The sequence below is a fragment of the Dysidea avara genome, chromosome 5 (genome assembly GCF_963678975.1).
Source record: "Dysidea avara chromosome 5, odDysAvar1.4, whole genome shotgun sequence".
Taxonomy (NCBI): domain Eukaryota; kingdom Metazoa; phylum Porifera; class Demospongiae; order Dictyoceratida; family Dysideidae; genus Dysidea; species Dysidea avara.
Window position 1 is genome coordinate 30641635 of NC_089276.1, and position 19412 is coordinate 30661046.

The following is a 19412-nucleotide window of genomic DNA, read 5'->3' on the forward strand; positions in this document are numbered from 1 at the left end:
GATTTGGGTATCGTGCCTTCACCACCTAATAGCCTCACCGGGGGGCTGTCACGTTGGTGTATGTACTTGGTTGTATGTGACGGGGTCCTAGAATAATAATAATAACACAATTTATGATGATTGTATGTCCAGTTCTAAAAGTGTCAGTATCTGCTAAAAATGTCGGCAACTGCAACTTCAATAAGATCAATTGGTATTGAATTCCAATCATTAATTGTTCTTGAAAAATACTGAACTATTTTGGTGTGTTGTAGTAGATGCATGTGGTAATATGTAGTGCAGTGGATGGCAGGGAAGATCTAGGATTTCAGAAGGGAGGGTGCTAACAATGATTGGTTGGCTAAGAAAAGTGACAGCTGGTTAATACAACTAGCACTCTATCTAGGGGGGTCTGGGGGCATGTACCCACCAAAATTTTTGCAAATTTAGCCTATTCAGTATTAAAATTTGGCAATGTTCTTGACTGAAAATGATGCCACATTGCAGTTTTAGAGTTTGGTTTTTTTTTGCTAATTGATTACATCAATTCACAAATTAATAAATTTTATATGGTAAATCCATCAATATTAGTGTATAATTGCTGGCTTAAGGTATAGCTAGTGTGCTTTACAGTATCATGGTTCAAACTATAATGTCCAACCAGTACCAATGAAGAGAAGGCTTGAGAGGGCAAGTACACACACACCATGCATACAGTGTGTAGAGTACGCATGCATATAATTTTCCAGCTAGGGGGTCTGGGGTGATGCTCCCTCTAGAAATTTTTGTAATATAGCTATCACAAGATTGAATCTGGAAGTTATTTTAAACCAAATACTGAAAGATTGTGGGGTTACAAGATGGATGAGTTCAGTTTTAAGCAATTTTAGAAAACCAGAACTAACTTTTAAATGCTATTGGATTATAAGGCAATATATAATAGTGGATTGTCAAAGACATACACAGGATTGGATCTTTAGAAGTTTAAAATGCACACAAAAATAACTTCCTCTTTGTAATATATATAGCCACAGACTCTTCTGTTACTATTTCAATCTGACTTTTTCAACTATATATAGCCCCATCACCATATTAATTTTTTACAACCAGAGTCGAAAGTCACTTACATATACAACTAGTTTTTTGCCACAACTAACCGCTTATAACATGACAGCATAAATGCTGTGGTATCATTTGAGCTTATAGAGTTGAACTTCAAGGAGTTTAGGAGTGCAAATGCTGTATGACATTAAATTTTATTAGCTTCAATTGATGCTAGATTCAGATAAATACAGCATGGAACTTTGGTACTGATAAAGCAAAAACAAACAGATCTCAGATAGCTACTACAGCCTTGTTAACTGTGTACATGCTAAGAACTTAACTGTTTTACTTAAGCATGTCAACCCAAGCATTAATTAATGTAGCAACAACTGAAAATACCCACTATAATATTAAACTATTTGACAGAAGTTGTTCTCAGCAAGTGATTAATATATGGCAGGATGTTTGGAGCAATGGTAAGATAGCAGTGCACAGGTTAAGAAAACACACTGGCAACTTCTTGGAAAAAATGTTATGATGGATGTTCTATTAGAGTAGTTGACTGTTCTATTAGAGAATTTCGATTTTTAGCAGCTTTTAGGTTACGTCTCACACAGAAAGTATAATTTGAACCCCTCTTAGTAATTCTAAGTGAAGATTAGCCATTGTATCTATACTGCAACTTCTAGAAGCTTCCTAGCTTGCACATGGTAAAATTTTGGAGGGGGTGCTTCAGCACCCCATGCACCCCCACTAAATCTGCCCTTGATGGCACTGTTTCATGGATCTTGATGTTGGTAGGTAGTATGGAGGAATTGTAAGTGATATCTGTTGGTAAAAAAACTTTGTGTAATGTTTGTAGTCGAGATAATATGCGGTGAGTCTGGAGAGTTGGTAATGATAGCTGATTTAACATTGAGGTGACAGAACTAAGTCTACCATAATCATTCATCACCCAGCGTGCTTCTCTTCATTGTACTTTTTCTAGCTCTATAATACTTTCAGTTTGGTGAGGGTCCCAGATGTCAGATGCAAATTTGAAAGGACCCTCATATTAGGATAGTGATGATGATGATGATGAAAATCCCCTCTACCCTTAGTTATGTATGTATTATTATAGTGGATGTATTCAGGTTCTCCTGTAAGCAGTAGTTATAGTAGTAGTTAGTTGTGTATAGTTGTAGCAAAGTGACGTGTGTAAGCTTAGCTATCTCTAAATCATCAGACCAACTTATACAGGAGTTAGCATTGCAGCTAGATCTTTTCTCTGACCTCCTTCAGCATATCCAACAATTAAGCGGCTTTTAATAAAAATAATTTTTATTGACAAGATACACGCGTCTACACTGGAAGCAGGTTTTCAAGGCTCTGTTATGGAGCGCCAGATAACTTTTAAACCTTTTCCAAGTTCTAGCAGGAATGGCCAGCATGACATCTACTTTCACGTAAAATGTAACAGCTTAATACGGCCTTCTTCGTGGTACAAAGTAGGGGGTTTAACATTACACATAGAACCATTGGCAATGAAAATATTGGCTCACCCCAACAATCCAGGCGCGAACTTTTTAACGAATCCAGGTTATACCAGGCTAGATCTATCCTTTCTTGAATACTTCAGCTAGCTATACCGTTCGTGACGAACGTTTTACACGGTACAAATAATTTTATAAAAATCACCATCTCAATCCAATAGTCGCATACCCCGGCTGAGCACTGATTATTAGTGACGCGCGCGCTATATTGCGTGGGCGAGTTGCAATGGAGAAGCATTCCGTTCTTGAATGTTTAATTCATCAACTTTTCAATGGTCAATAGTCCTTGTACATCATGCTAATAACTTTTTTGATCACGTGATACATCTTTGTATTTTGTACATGTAATCAAATAAATATTTTTAAAAAATGGTCATTGTAAAAATTTCAAGTTAGTTGTTTGCAGTTCTCCAACATATAAACCTGTGGAAAAAACAGTCACATTTAAATTGGTGAATTTAAAAAAATCTTTATCACGCACACACTACACACACACACACACACACACACTACACACACACACACACACACACACACACACACACACACACACACACACACACACACACACACACACTACACACACACACACTACACACACACACTTCAATACATATTCACATAAAAATAAAACACTACAAGGTATGGTAATGGTTGTTTACATTGGTTAATTTTGTGGTGCGCCACATATAGCAACAAGGGAAATGTGTATCTGTGATCAAGAATTTAATTTAGATTGTAATATCATAATTAGATGGTCACACTATCTTTGTCAACTAGAGATGAACTGGCTTTTGGTAAAAAGCAAGGGGTAGCCAATGCCTTGGGACTCTTGTATGCTATATGAGAAATCCAATCAGAAATACACAAATATATTAGAAACCAAATCCTAAATCCAAAATCATGTAAAAATAATGGAGAAAGTAGACAATGATCAATCATGAATAACTAGAACAAGATGTAGATCAACAACTGTACAGGTAGTTACTAGTTAGCAATCTCACTAAATGCTTTTAAAAATACATAAAGATTGGGAGTCTCGTACACACCATTTGGGTGCTTTGCGTGGGCGTTGGCAATCCCTCTGGTACACCATTTCTGTGTTTTGCGTGGGAGTTGGCTACCCCTCGGGAAAAATAAAATAATGAAAGACTATACAGAAGCTGATCTGTACAGAAGATGAGCCCTGCACAGCTACGTGGGCTTCTTTTCACAAAGCATACACTCACCTTATTTGCACATTGCCCAATCGTCATCATGGACGCTTCCACCTCCCGCCGTGCACTAAAGTAATAGAAACAAACATCATTAAATAATATAAGCATTAATATTATTATAGCATAACACAGCAGCACAATATTACAGCATGATAAACAAACCAAAGTATTTATACAGAAAACTATGTCATAGACATTTAATCGTCTTTGAGCAAGGCCATTTTAACGAAGGAGCAAATTGGGCGTTGGCGTGGGCGGGCAATTCATTACATTTTTTTTGCCGTTTATAACTATCACTGGCAAACTAATGCATATACAATATCAAAGAACGTATATATTTAAACAGTTGCATGATACTTATAGACTGTTTTTTCACTGTCAACCACTTCTTGTGCGTGCACCACCCCTCCCCTCCGCACCCTCCCATCCACCCATCCCCTATATGATATACGTGCTATACAGGTGAGCATATAAAAGTTGCTAAAATTAACAGGTTTTTTAAGAATCAGTTTTATTTTTAAAATTCTAACTGAACAAACAGTACATTTTCATACTGTAGCTGAATGACATTAAAATACATTGAATTGTCTGATATGCAGATTGTTCCCATCAGGAGTTACTCTGTCAAGCCAGAGCTCAACTTGACACTATTCCTGGACCAGCTCTATACTGCTAGCTAACATCTTACCATTTCTAAAAGCAAAACTTTTCCAAGAGAAGCTGGACACTCTCTAAGTACAGTACGTGTAAGTTTGAAAACAATGCTACTCTGAAAGACAATCATAGTCAAAGTTTTGGAACTGGCTTCTGTTAGGATTTTACCCAGGCCAGCTTTCATTTGTGTTATGAGCTTCATCAGATACCCTGCCTACTCCATTAAATTTACGTCACTGGCACATACAAACTGAAGTGACTTGTTCTCTTTGTCAGTTGCCGCATCCTACTTGCCATCATGTATTGAATGGCTGTCCTGTGGCTATACCTATCGTCATGATGCTGTGTTGTCATGGCTGATGGCTGGACTGCAAGCTTGTCTAGACAAGGTTGAAATATTTGCTGATTTGGATGGTAAATGTGTATCAAATTCACCTAGCTCCTGCCGCAATTGCACCTGCTTTACTAGCATGCCTATACTGGCCTGATATTGTTGTGTATAGTAAAGAATTAAAAGCTGAAGCTCACCTGCCCATTCAGTTCTCATACATAAGTAGCATAACTGACCTTAGTGCTGCACATCAGCATAGAGAAGGAAAGCCCGAGTACCAACAAATAGTTGCTGAGCTTGATCGGACTTTGCAAGTCAGTACTAAACTTGGCTGCCTTGGCCATTACCTTAATGAGACCATTACTGTAACAGCAATGAAATCAAAGTTTCTCCCATTCCAAAACAGTACTTGATAGAGCAGCAACAATTGCTATCACCGTGTCCTTAGAAAAATTCTTTTCTCGCAGCAACCCGACTTGGACTAATTAACTTACTTTTTTGTTTTATTTTGTATTCACCCTTCCATGCCTGATTTGACATTGGTCTTTGTGGTCACATGTGACTGAGGAATCGTACATACTATTTATCACTTAATTCATCACATTTGATGATTTCAAAAAATTAGTATGCTAAGTTTTGTATGTAACATTTGTAGTTTAGTTCGTACTTTTATTATTTCTATTTATTTCTTTATTGTAGCTACCCTTTAGTGCTAATGATGCACGAAAAGATAAATCCCATCCAAAAACAGCTTATAGCTGTAAAAAAAGTGCGCGTCCAAGTAAGCAGAGTTAACTGCGACAAAAAGTAATGATATCATAATGCGGCCATGTGCGAGGTGTGCAAGTTGTAATATTAGCTAATCAGATAATACAATGTTATTGTTAAAGTGTTAATGAGAACTATGTGATGCTGCTAGTTTTGAAGTGTGTGAGCATCTTCATAAATGCCACATAAATTTAATTCTCAATAAAGCAATGTGTATAGATTCTCTGATAGTAATAAATAGTTTGAGTTTGGCCACCTTTCCTTTGTTCGTAGCATTGCTGTATACAGGAAAGGCGGCCAAACTCAAACTATTTATTACTATCAGAGAATCTATACACATTGCTTTATTGAGAATTAAATTTATGTGGCATTTATGAAGATGCTCACACACTTCAAAACTAGCAGCATCACATAGTTCTCATTAACACTTTAACAATAACATTGTATTATCTGATTAGCTAATATTACAACTTGCACACCTCGCACATGGCCGCATTATGATATCATTACTTTTTGTCGCAGTTAACTCTGCTTTACTTGGACGCGCACTTTTTTTACAGCTATAAGCTGTTTTTGGATGGGATTTCAATACTTTTTGTTAGAATAAGCAATGCACTGTTGATAACAGTAGGTGAGTCAGTAGTTTCCATGGTTTTGACAGAAACCCCAGATTACAGTGACAGAATATTAAAATATAACTGTAATTTTAGTGGCCAGGGCCGCCCACATTGGGGGTAACTGGGGTATTTTTCCCCCTACCACAGCCTGAAAGGGGCCACTTGAATACCTGTTTAAAGAAAGATCGATATACTCTAATAGAGCAGTCAGGATCTAGACCCTTCCTTGCCCCTGGGCCCCTCTTTAACTCTTTTCCCTGGGCCCTCTAATTTCTCTGGACGGCCCTGTTAGTGGCATGCAACTGCAGTCAACTAACACCCATTTTAACTAGTAAACCCTTAACAACACTTTGCCTTTCATCTTGTACTGCATTGAAACGATCAAGATACTCTATTAGAGCAGTCACAAAACAGCTGTAACACAGCCATAGGCGGCGGAAAGGGGGGGGGCTTAGCCCCCCCTCAGAATGATATCACACCGAAATTATCTTTCTTGGAGTGGGGCTGAAAACTGTGATAAAGATCGAGATACTCTAATAGAGCAGTCACTCTAATAAAGTATTCAGTGTGTAGCGAGCTATGTAAGGATTTTTATGTAGTTTATCAGCTAGAAATGGTAGCTGGTGAGGTGGAAGCTCTTGTCAGTTGGTTGCGACCTTTTTTTTTTTTTTTTTTTTTTTTTTTTGGTCTCACCTTACTAAACTATAGAAATAAGTCTGGGTCAGCCCAGCCCCCCTCATATCAACTACTTGCTCCACCGCTGAACACAGCAATCAATATTTAGCATAGTTACAACTTCTGCTTAGCATCGGATTGTATAGTTTAAATTACTAGCTACTTACAGACTTTACAATATAAAAATATGGCACTTGTAGAAATGTGACTGTTTTATTAGAGTATCTCGATCTACTTCAAGCATTGACTAATTCAAGTGAAGAAGCTACGCCCCTGCCAAGAGATCTTGTGAAATGAAATGAGAATAGTAAAGAAAAGGCAAGTATGTACAGAGACAATAGAGGGGCGCGTAATTATGTCCTGTTGTAAATAAACGCCTTTAAAATTTATATTACTACTAAATAAACGCACCAGAATAGGCTTGTGTGGCTGTTGTCTCCAAGGTTGTCTCATTATTTGTCTTTTCGTGTTGAAGGGATTTAGTCGCAATTGGTGAGTTTAACTATACATGTATTTGTGTTGTAAAACTTAATTGTAAAAAGGCGATTAGCACATATCATGATAAACATGTATTTGTCACAGTAGAGTCTCTCACGAAGTCACGATTATTATGAGACATTGGACCAGGGTAAAAAATTTACTGCTATATTTAGAGGTTGTAGCGTTTGTATATCTTAGTATCTTAATAAATAATCCCCCATGATCACTAATCACTAATAGTACAGTGAAAACTGGTCATTATTCAGGCCGTAGGGACAAAATTTTCTAACCTTGCCTTTTAAAGAGGTGGCTGCATTATGCGGCCTTAAAAAAAGGTAAGAAGCATGCTGTTCTAACTGGCTATAGAGATGGATTTAGTGTATGACAGCGTATGAGACAGTGAGTGCTGGCAGCAAGGGGGCAGCCAATCTGTTAGAGCACCAAAAGCACTGCTTCAGACATAGGCAGTTGACTGTCAGCCCCAAGTGTAAAAAGTTTCACTGTTGGTCCTTATAAGCTCCTGATGAAGAAAGTGATGAAGTCATTATCCATAGGATATATTTTTCAGAGTATCCATTTCAGTTCTACAATATAGTAGCCAAGCATAAGATGAACATAACACAGCATTCCAGTAGTTTAGTGGTGACCACAACACTGCCTGAGTTAAACTGTGGTGAGATTTGAGACTACCAGAAGCCCTGGAATGTCTTCAACACATGAAATACCAAATATCTAATGCCTGGCTTTCATCCACAGTGGACCTGTCTTGGTGGCCACTTGTACAGAAGGGAAACAGCTAGTTGCCACACCCCTTAATTATCAATTTGTAAAATCGTTAGCAAAATTGTGTGTGCGAGCAAGTGCGATGTGGCAGTGCCGTGTATATGGTTGCTGCCTAGCAGTGACACATCACGAGTATTGAAGTCACAATGCGTTACTGTATCATCCATCTAAATACAATCTCTGAATGTGTCATTTTGTGTAGAGAGCAATCTTCCACAAGAAGTGACCTGCAGGTTTCAGTGTATATTGTTAACCATTAATATTGTTCACAATATTGTGAACTATATGTACAGTGAAACCTCACTTAGTGGCCACCTCTTTAATAAGACCACCTCATTATATTGGCCACCTCTAGTAGGTCCCAAATATAGCTAAGCATTACTTATGACCTCATTAATAAGGCCACCTTGTTATTCAGGCCAAATTTTTTGGTCCCACAGCCTGCCATATTAATGAGGTTTCATTGTACTTATGTGAATTTTTATTTTTCGTAACTTTTCTTCAGGTTTACTGATGGGCACTATGAAGCATTGTTGACTGGTACGTGTATAATGTGGTGACTTGAAATGCTAAAACAGTACGTAGCGTGTCTTGTATGTACATGTAATGTGTTGTAATGTGTCCACACATCCACACATCTTAGAAATAAATGTAATTGTATTCTCTATAAATAGTCAGTTCCATTGTGCCACTGGGTCATAAGTTGGTTGAGTATGGATCATCCAGGGCACTTGAGTCACATTTTGTCCTGGCCAAGTGGATCTCATCCACTGACAGAATATACAGGATCAGATCACGTGTATAAATTACGGTGGAACTTGTTTATTGCCACCTTCACTCATTCAGCAGGTAACAGTGTATAAATTCTCAATTGGAATTGGCTTTTCAAGAGTGGTTGTCTTTCTATACTAGTGGCCATTAAGATAGGTTGTACTGATAGAGTGTACATACTAGAGATGCAACAATATCCTCCACTTAGTGTCGTTTGATAGTGATGCAATGGAGACTATGTATTATTGCATTTAAATACTATACTATTATATTGCAACTCTAGCACGTATTTATAACAGGAATGTTTGTTAACCGTTTAGACATACTGGAGCCACACCCACTCATCTGGATTCTACAAATGGAGTCATACCAACTTGTTGTCATCATACTCACTCGTTACTCCCATTGTGTTTGGATGAATATACATGCCGTCATGTGAGACTTGCTACCATGGCGGGCCACTGGAAAACATTTGCATAGCAGTTATATTACAGTCATTATTGTACAATTCTTACATTATTGTTGTGAAAAGTGTTTGGTATTCATGTGTCTCCTCTGTATGTTGTAATTACATGTGTAATTTTGTGTGGGGGTGCTATAAAATGCAATAATGCATGGTGACAATTGTATTAGGCGATTTTGCACACTTCCTTTTAAGCTAGCTACATGTGCTAATTACTCACAGCTTGTGTCAACAACTGGTAACCGCAGTTGTACTCTTGTGTCATTCTTTAAGCCGCGCCCTTAGAGGACAAATTATGTGGGGGCGACCAATTTCAAAACGAAGGATGGTATGCAGCACCATAGATTAGCTATATCTATGGACTATAATCTATGGCAGCACACTTCTTGGTGGCTATATGTACTGATTAACTACATAGAGCGCCAGTTCATCAATACCCAGAGACCGCAGTTGTGCTCTGCGTCATTCTTTAAATTCCGAGTAAAATTCTTAGAGAGCAAATGACGTGGGGGCGACTAAATTCAAATTTCAAACTAGCCATTCTCGAAAACAAATGTTTCAATCTGAACGAAACTTTCAGAACAGTTTAAAGACACATTGCCCTACATGCCAAGCGAGTATTGCGGAAAACAACAATCTGGGATTTGTATTTGGCCTCTAGGTCGACTGAGGACGACTGAAACTTCGTTTGGTGCTGAAATCACGACTGTAGGGTAATCATGTATGGTGAAATCGATGATGTGAATCTTGAGGTGATTGAGTGAATACTGAAGCGATAACAGGGCGATCAATGTTCGGAATGCACAAAGGAACGCAAGGCATACACCTGCGGTTGCGTCTAACCGCATGCGATAAAAAAAATAAAAAATGAAACGTCCCCTTTCATGTCGGCAATCTCGATCACGAAACAATCGGCATGGATTTGCTTCACTGCTTGTGTGGTAGTTACTAGTGACACGATGAGTTCAACTCCAGAGTTTCAGAGGGATAGCGTAAGTGACGGGTGGATTACAGGAAGGCCAAATTTGAGAACGTTCGTTCTTGTAAAATCCTCACGTAGTGGTCGCGTCATTTATTGTCTGCGGCGCGCGTTTCTGCTTTACTGGCCGCGCGACTCACTACCGTGAGTCTTGATATTCTAATTTATGAAATGATATCGATAAATTGTGGTACTCAGATGAGTCAGATCCCTTCCTACTCTGGATCCCCTTCTTCAGTCCCCAAACACTTTGCATGGCTAATAATTAAACATTGCTCTTACAAATTCAGTAGCTCATACAGGTTAACCGCTATACAGTGCTGGCTACAGTGAGTTACCACTAGGTTGCAGTGAGATTACTGAGATTTTCCTCAAATAATTACCCTATAGTAACTATATAGCCTTCCATGCACTAACTAAATTGCAAAATATTCCTCTTCTTATACCACAATTGCCATGTGTATATACATACATACTGTATAGCTAAGGGTTACAGGTGCTGATAAACTTACAGTAATAAACCTCAAGGCAGGTACTGTAGCTCATTGACCGAGATTTCAAGTTGATAGTCTATATATTGTCTTAGCACTTGTGCTGTAATTAAAGCCTTAATTAACAAATCAGCTATAAATTAGCTAGCAAATAGCAGAAGTATTTACAATTTGTATTTGGGAAAGAGCTAATGACAGTGTCACTGTGTCAGTGTTATTGCCTACTGAGCTTGTACAGTGTGCAAGTGAAGCATGCACTATATGAGTAGCTATAGGCTATCATTTGTATTTTGTAATCCCAGTACAGGGTAATCAGTTAACACCAGCTAGTGTATGCTTAAAAACAAATAAATCACGTGAATCTCTTCCATTCCTCTGTACACTTATGAAAGAGAAATTCCAAATATTGTAATACTGATATAGCTATACTTGAGGAATTATATATGCTGTAACACTAGTGAGGGGTGTGTGGGGTACAGCTAGGGATTGAACAGAAGCAATTTTAAAAGAAAATGATGTGGTTGAAAACACCCCTCTTGCTGTCTGTAATTGAAGATCTTATTTTATAATGATGCTATAACTCATCTGATAAGCATGTAAAAATAAGACCTTATAGGGTCAATTGTGCTGCCATATAATAATAGGTGAAATATATATAAAACAATAAGGTAATAATATTGCATGATATAGTGGCACACTTCTCTAATATGATCGTCATGCCCATTATATTTAATACATTATATTCATTTGTGGTTAAATGCATAGTGCTGTTGTTAATTATCAATTTTGTCAAAAGACTAGATGGGTTGTATAAAAGGAGAAGCCTGCAAACATACTCCCCACGAATACATTAGCGTACACAAGAATGATGAAGCTACTTGGACTACAAAATACAAAACAACAGGATTGTACCAAAACAAAATAAACACATTAATATGAATACATAACAATAATATCAGAAAAGATAATGATGAGGTGACATTTTTAATCTGCACAATGGCATGAGCTATGGCACGGTGTTCCACAAAAATGGGCTGTTATCGGAGAAAGAATAGTGAAAAGATTCAATAGAAGGAGCAAAAAGTCAAATAGATAGAGGATGCAATCTTGCATAATTGTAGGAACTTAAGAGTCAAAAATTTTCAAAAATGGCTGTGGTATAGACTATAACAAATGGAGAAATAGCTATACCATTGTTGAATAGAAGGCTAGTTTAATTCTTGTATGCAGACATTGTTCCAACAATACACGATAAAGGAATCCACCTGCTGTTGGAAGCATAATGGGCAGCTCTTCACTGTGCAGATTCTGCACCATTAATGTTTTTGGCAGTATGAGGATACCAAACAGGACAGGCATACTCTAGCACAGGACGGATAATGCATATGTAAGCAGTAGGCTTTATGGATATAGCTATAGATTGTAAAGCATCGAATAAACAGTGATGAAGAAAGTTAAGCGATCTTGTATTGAAATGTATTTACAATGTTCATTCAAATTGAGCTTTGAGTCAACAAGAACACCAAGGCATCAATTGCAAACAGCAGGGTGGTGTGAAATAACAGATGAATTGAATTTATATAGATGATTTGAAAGTAAAATTGGGGAATGGCTGCTGGAAATCTACTAGCGAAAGGGTACTACAAAAAGTTATCAATAGACTAAGTAGCATTGGAGTCTGATTGGTAATACCATAGATACTCTACGGTAATACAGATGATTTAGTTCATGTTGATAAATATGCAATTAATTTGAGTAATTAACCAATTACTGGATGTATCAATTAGTGGGGCAGTTGTTGTAGCTAAATTATAGAACATAGAGCTCTGATTTTTGCATTGTAGAGGTATTACACAGAGGTCAAATTGTTATACACAAGTAACAATCTGTGTATTATTCTTACCTTGTCATACACACTATGTTCATCCAATTCTATGAGTTTAAAAGACCATAGCTTACAAATATCTGAAAATTTCTATATCTATAAGCTATGTGGTTGCTCACCATAGACCAAAATGTGACCAGATCTGTGAAAGGAGTCTTCCACACACATCCAATTTTGTAAACCTGGGAGACCATAACTCAATGTACAAGTAACACATTAATCACCATCTCTTCAACTATGTTGGTGCTCACCTCTGATCAAATTTCAAGTCAATAGCTCTTTCCAATCAGAAGTTATGAATTGTCAAAGTTGGTAAAATGGATGTGTGTGGAAGACCCCTTTTTGCAAATGCGGTCACAAATATTTCAAGTCAATAGCTTTTCTAATCAGAAATTACATGTATGATTGTCAAAGTGGTAAATTACTAGGATTTAAAAATCCTCTTTTGCAAATCCAGAGGTATATGTATAGACACTAGACAGATCTAGAGAGATGCAGGGGCAGGGCAGATTCTTTTGGAAAGGAGGCATGCCGCTATTTACAAAAATGATTGTTTCAGACTGAGCTGTTTTATACAACTCATGACACCTGTATAGCAGGTATGCACATCAACCTGCACTTACATAATATAGTAGCAGTGTATCCAGTAGCCATGAAGACAACTGAATAGTTATAAGCATACAGGTCCCATGAAACTGTTGACAAACTCTAAACACTTAAAACTTTAGTGCGTAGTTCTTTAGACAGCAACCTTACTATTTATGTTAAAGAAATGTAAACTCTGCCACATACAGTTGGCTGACACATGTACAGCTTAAGCTAAATTGTATAATAGTATATAGTGGCATATAGCCCCCACAATTAACCTAATTCTGTGCCTTTTCATAAAAGCATGAAACTTTCCACATATAAAAGGTATTTGTCATGAAAAGTATTTTTGATATGGTGCCATTGCAGATTTGACCTTTGCTAATGTTTGTGGCCACTTTTGCACAGAAATTTGACCATTTCTGTCTTTATCTCCCTGACTCTGAACCCTGAGGCATTAATTGACGTGTTAAAAACATGGTACCAAAAGTATAGGTCCTTTTGAACAAAAACAACTTGGTTTTTTTTGAAGCTAATAGGTAATTCCATTTTGAAGTTATGATTGCTTTTAGTAGCTACAAAATTCTTTGAATTCACCTGCTCTTGGGGTATAAATTACCCATGGGAAAGTAAATCATCTCAAAATTCATGGGTAATATAACTTTGGAATGAAATTACCTGAAAACTAAGTATGTTGTTTCATTCAACAAGATCTTTATTAAGAAAGATGTCATGTTTTAACAAATTAATTAATGTTTCAGGGAAATAAAGACAAAAATGATCAAATTCCTGAGCAAAAATGGTCATAGAGGCCACCAAAGTCTAAAGATCAAATCTGCAATGGCACTATCTGAAATAGTTTTTGTCATGACTCATGTATTGAGGAGTACTACTTTTGTGGAAGTTTCATGCTTCTATAAAAAAAGTGCATGATTTTGCTTTGTGCCACTGTACTATAAGTAGAATACATTATGTAATCATGAACCCTCAGTAGTGGTTGACAATATATAGATAATTCTTGCCAAAATTAATAGGACACTTACCTAAACTCTCTGTAGCCAAGCCTTAGAAGTTAATTAGTAAGAAGTACAGGTACATTAAGACAAACTGATAAAGTACCTTTCTAAAGAACTGAAATATGCTTATTGTTTTTCACCGATCTACAGATGTCATTCTCCATGTCCACAACCTATGTGCATTTCTTGTGGGCTCTGAATGAAACTTAAAATTCTCACGTGGAAACCCACTTTTTGCTTACTCATGATTAATTTCACCAAGTTCATACCAGCACAGCAATGTTATTGTATTCCACTGCCTGCTTCACTTATTGCATGTGATCACAGAGCTACATGTGAAATGAACATAAAACATCACTGGATGAAATCTTCAAGTCATTTACAGCACAAGTGGCATGCAGAACTACAACTGCAGCTGTCAACATCACAACTATGTGTACTAAGTTTCAAAGAGGAGGTCAAGATTGTGGAATTGGCATGACACATCCGAGTGTAACTGTGTCAGTAAGTATATACTAATATTATACTACTGTAACTCTGTAGAGCTAGTGTAGGAGCTGCTACTGTATACTAACACTCACTAAAAAGCACTACTCTATAACCAAAGAGCTCTGCCATCATTGGTAGAGAAAGAACATCATCATGGAATCTCCAAACTTATGTGTACAACTAAGAATGCATTCTATAGTTGACCAGAGCCACAAATTACACATTCATAATATTATACTGCAAAACAATGAATTTCAACTTTTACATGTTAGAATTAGGCCAGAATATTGGTAGAATGATGATATAAAGGTGAAATGGTCAACAAATCCACAGTTTCTTGTAGTTGACTGTTCTATTAGAGTATTTCGATTTTAACAACATAGTTCCTACAGTAGCTGTTAGTCCTAAAAATATGTTTTACTACTTCTAATTAATTCTTACCAAACATAGCCCTTCCCCTTGTTCTTCCCATCGTTTTATTGCATCCCTATATTACACCTGTAGCTTCTACTAACTTCCTAGTTGGTACGTAGTAAAGTTTTTTTGAGGGAGGTCCTTCATACTTCATAAATTCTTTGGGCGGATGACTGGTTGCTTAGATTCAATGTAAAGAAGTGCAAATGTATGACAGTTGGACCACCATCAATCCCCATGTCTTATACCATCACAGACTTAGACAATTAATGTTGGCCATGCAGTCTTTCCACTATACAAACTGTGAAATAGCCATATGGAAGCTATAGTACTGATAGCTCCTCACTGCCTTAAACTCTTAGCTAGCTTAATACATAAGAACTTACTGGTATCATTGTTCGATACTGAATGCTTATATGTACATATTAGTTTCTCAATTGGATATGATTGGAAATAATTCTTTTCAGTAACTGACATTTGTTCATGCCCTTGTTAAAGTGGTTATATACCCTAAATCACTTAGTATATGTGAGAGGTTCAAGTAAACTCCAAATTTTATTTCTTTTAAACAAATCTGAAAAAAATGCAGATTAAAATTTAGCATTTTGATGTCATCATTATGACTTCACCATGCACAAAATTTATCAAAATAAGTTACTATGTTGATACGACATTCCTCACGGACTAAATTATATAATTGTATTTTTTAAAATACGTTTTTAAAACACGGCAATAATACTTTGATTTTACTTGAACCACTCACATATATATAGCTATCTCTGATAACAAACTGTCTGCAAAGTTACTACAATTGTATACATATACGCACATGTGTTTTTACAGGTAGAGACATAGATAATATATGTCTGGAGGTATATTATATTATTTATGGTAGTAGATAAATTCATATACTGCAATAGCAAAAAGCAAAACATAGCAGTGTTCAACCAATTGCAAGGCCTATAATAAAATTATTTAAATTAACAAAACCTCCTCTATAGCTCCTAAATGTTTGGTCACACATCACACATCACACATAATATTTCCTTTTACGCTTGTGATAACAGAAGAATACTGCTAGAGCAAGTAGTATAAGTAATGCAAGAGCAGCAATTAATGATACTACAATAATGACTAGCTGGCTGTTGTCATCATCACCATCATCGTCATCATGGATTTCTAAAAGATACAAAAGCTAATAGCTGTTCATGTATACATAAAGACTAGCTGAAAAGAAGAATGCACTTTTATGTAATAATGTATATGGAAAAAGTTACTGTACTTATGAACACTAAAACCCATACTACAGTCCACACTTAAACAGCCCATAAAAATCACTGCTAAGTGTGTATCATACAGTATTATAGTATTGTATAGTAGGGACCACAAAGGAGTAGGTGTGGCTCACGAAATAACATCACCCAAAAACCAGCCTCAATTTTCCGGTTAGGAAAAAGTGAGTCCAAAAACCTTTCAGATTGACCTGAAACACTTTCAACAAGTTGCTACAGAATTTAAAAATTTAATGGAATTTTCTACTGACTGCCTGATTGACTGACTGATTCCTTCAGACAACTGTAACTCAATAACGGCTAAAGCTACAGGCTTGATTTTTTCACTGTTTGACATCGCTTCGGCACGAGAGCCTTTTGGCATACTGCAGTATGTACAATGCATTCTTCATAGACTTACCAATGTCCTCCTTTGTGTCCCATTCATCTTTGCTGACAGCGAAAAGTGTCGATTTGGCGGTAGCACGTGATGGCTTCCCTTTGTAACAGAAATCGTCCGTATTTTCATAGTGGCTACTTTGATTGTAGAGTTGAACAGTTCTTGATTCATACTGCTGTGTAATGGGTTGAACATAGCTAACAGTGAAGTGTAACGGATACTTCACTTATCAGACAATAACTGATATAACTGGGGTGCGTGGCACCATTTCTTTCTTTCAGTATGCGTGGATTGCAGAGGTGCTTTTTGAACAGTTCTTGATTCGAAATGCTGTGTAACGGGTTGAACATAACCAACAACAAAGCGTAATGGATATTTCACTTTTCAGATGATAATTGATAAAGCTGGGGCACGAGGCACCATTCCAGATGCGGTATGCATGGATTCACCAGTCATAATAATTATTTACAAAAAGTTAACAAACAGAGTACACAAAAAACTTGGAATTTTCAACTAGAGTAGGGACCATAGTATATCAATAAAAAGTACTGAAACAAGTTGGAGTAGTCCATGATACTAAATCACAGTAAAACAATAAAAAGTGTTATATCCCTACCGTGCTCAAGATACCATAATGGAAATGCACAGTAGGGATACGTATAACACTTTTTATTCTTTTACTGTTATTAAATATCATGGACTACTCCAACTTTTTTCAGTACCTTTTATTGATGTGCTATGGTCTCTACTCTAGCAAATGCTTTTGTGTACTTGTATACATTAGAATTGCAATACGTCATAGTGACATGTCACACAATCAAAGCACTCATTAACAGCTACATGTGTCCGAGGTTTCCACTCTGATGCATAGCTATATGCAGTAGATGTGATTTGTATGTAGCAAAAAGGCATGTTTCATTGTAATCTTTAGCATGTAGGCTCTAAGTGTTTGAAGTTTAAAATACAAGTACAAATTTTTAAAATTAAAAAAAAGCGACAAACATTTAGAGATGATTATTAATAATATACAATCATTATGATGGGTGGGGGAGGAATTTGGATGCATGTGGAAGATCTTTATGCAATCTGGTCACATATAACCATAAAATTATATCCTCATGTATAAAATATTACAACCCCACAAAACTACATATCATATATACAGGAAAACATATATGAAAGATAAAAAGTTACTCCAAAGCTTGAATTACATAGCTTGCACCTCTTATACTATCAAGCAGAACTTTATAATTAAGGAAACTGATTTAGTTTATGCACTCTGCTGGAACATAGGCTTATATAGCACGGCCTATTCATAATTATGTCAATGAAACTCAATTGTTTGTAAACTTCTGCTCAGGATTGAGGTAAGTACGTACACATGGGAGTAACTACTGCATCATAGTGGTGTATACTACTACAGAGTTATCCGTGTAGAGTTAGTTAGATGGAGGGGTGGGGCTGCACGTGTTAGGGTACTAATTATGTCACAAGCCAACATAAGGCTGAATTCTATGCACGATGAAAAGCTCACCTGGCAAAGCACACGTGCACATACACACTGTTATGATTACTTAACCAATACATGTTGTACAGTAGTAATACGTAGTTATACCTGATTGACAACTTAATCCAGTAAAGCCATCAGGACACTCACAAATGTAGGAAGTCCCCAGTTTTCTGCATACTCCACCATTAGCACACACCTCAAAATCTGTACCACAATCTTCATACACTACATGAAGAAAACAAGTAGTAAGTATTGTACAGCTGTAATCTATATATTACAAGAAAGCACTATGAACAAATTATAAGCACCAAATTGGTATTGATATTGGTACATACATATGCATACAAGCATGCATCATAATTTCAGCTATACTGTATCATTGATATTCTGATTGGCTGAAAGCAACGTTCCTAAAACCCATAGAACCACGCAAACAGAGAAACAATTCCTGCAAAACAGTGTAGTCAGTGCCTGTAATTAACCAAGTCCAAACAGTATAGTACTAATTTAAAGAACAAAATGTAGCTAAAGTATAATAAAACAATATACTAACCTGCTTCGTTACATCTTTCCCCTACATACCCCATGACACAATTACAGGTATCATTAGCAACACAGGCTCCTTGTACACAAGGTGGCTCACAGACAACTATAAAAGAACCACCATAGTATAATTGTTACACCTGCACAATTATCTGCTATTCTACTGAAAGTAGAGACTACTCAGTTTCTACTGTGTTTAATATGTGATTGCAATCACTCCAATATAAATAATGTTTATGTAGCTCTTATATTATTTGTTTTACACTAAAAAATGTAACTAATCTCAAGTACTTTCAAGCCTTAGTTTATCAGCCTGGTACAATTACAAATGGAGTTGTGAACAGTGAATAATTTGTATGGATCTTGTGTATGGACTGGAGAGAGATTAGGACATAACAAGAATATATTTAAGCTAGCACAAGGCAAAGTAACAGATTTTTATGTATAGGCATGCATACATTATGCCGAAATAATTTTTGGAATAATCGGTGGTAAAAAGAATCAGGAATAAT

At 36.6% G+C, this 19412-nt stretch overlaps 2 protein-coding genes and 1 long non-coding RNA gene across 4 annotated transcripts in view; 2 read left to right on the forward strand and 1 right to left on the reverse strand.

Moving 5' to 3' along the window:
- LOC136255179 (collagen alpha-1(XXIII) chain-like) overlaps positions 1–19412 on the forward strand; it is a 176133-nt gene that overhangs the window by 12459 nt on the left and 144262 nt on the right. The window lies entirely within an intron of this gene.
- LOC136256225 (uncharacterized) lies at positions 5984–9475 on the forward strand. The gene is made up of 3 exons (XR_010701390.1): positions 5984–7309; positions 8586–8657; positions 9172–9475. It is a non-coding gene; the product is annotated as an uncharacterized lncRNA (long non-coding RNA).
- Positions 16042–19412, reverse strand: part of LOC136256342 (sushi domain-containing protein 2-like) — a 37940-nt gene continuing 34569 nt past the window's right edge. For both annotated transcript variants that reach the window (XM_066049277.1, XM_066049276.1), the window contains exons 8-10: positions 18911–19006; positions 18463–18582; positions 16042–16355 (exon numbers count right to left, since the gene is read on the reverse strand). In XM_066049277.1, coding sequence (XP_065905349.1) covers positions 16207–16355; positions 18463–18582; positions 18911–19006 — 365 coding nt within the window. In that variant the 3' untranslated portion in view covers positions 16042–16206. The remainder of the gene's footprint in view (positions 16356–18462; positions 18583–18910; positions 19007–19412) is intronic.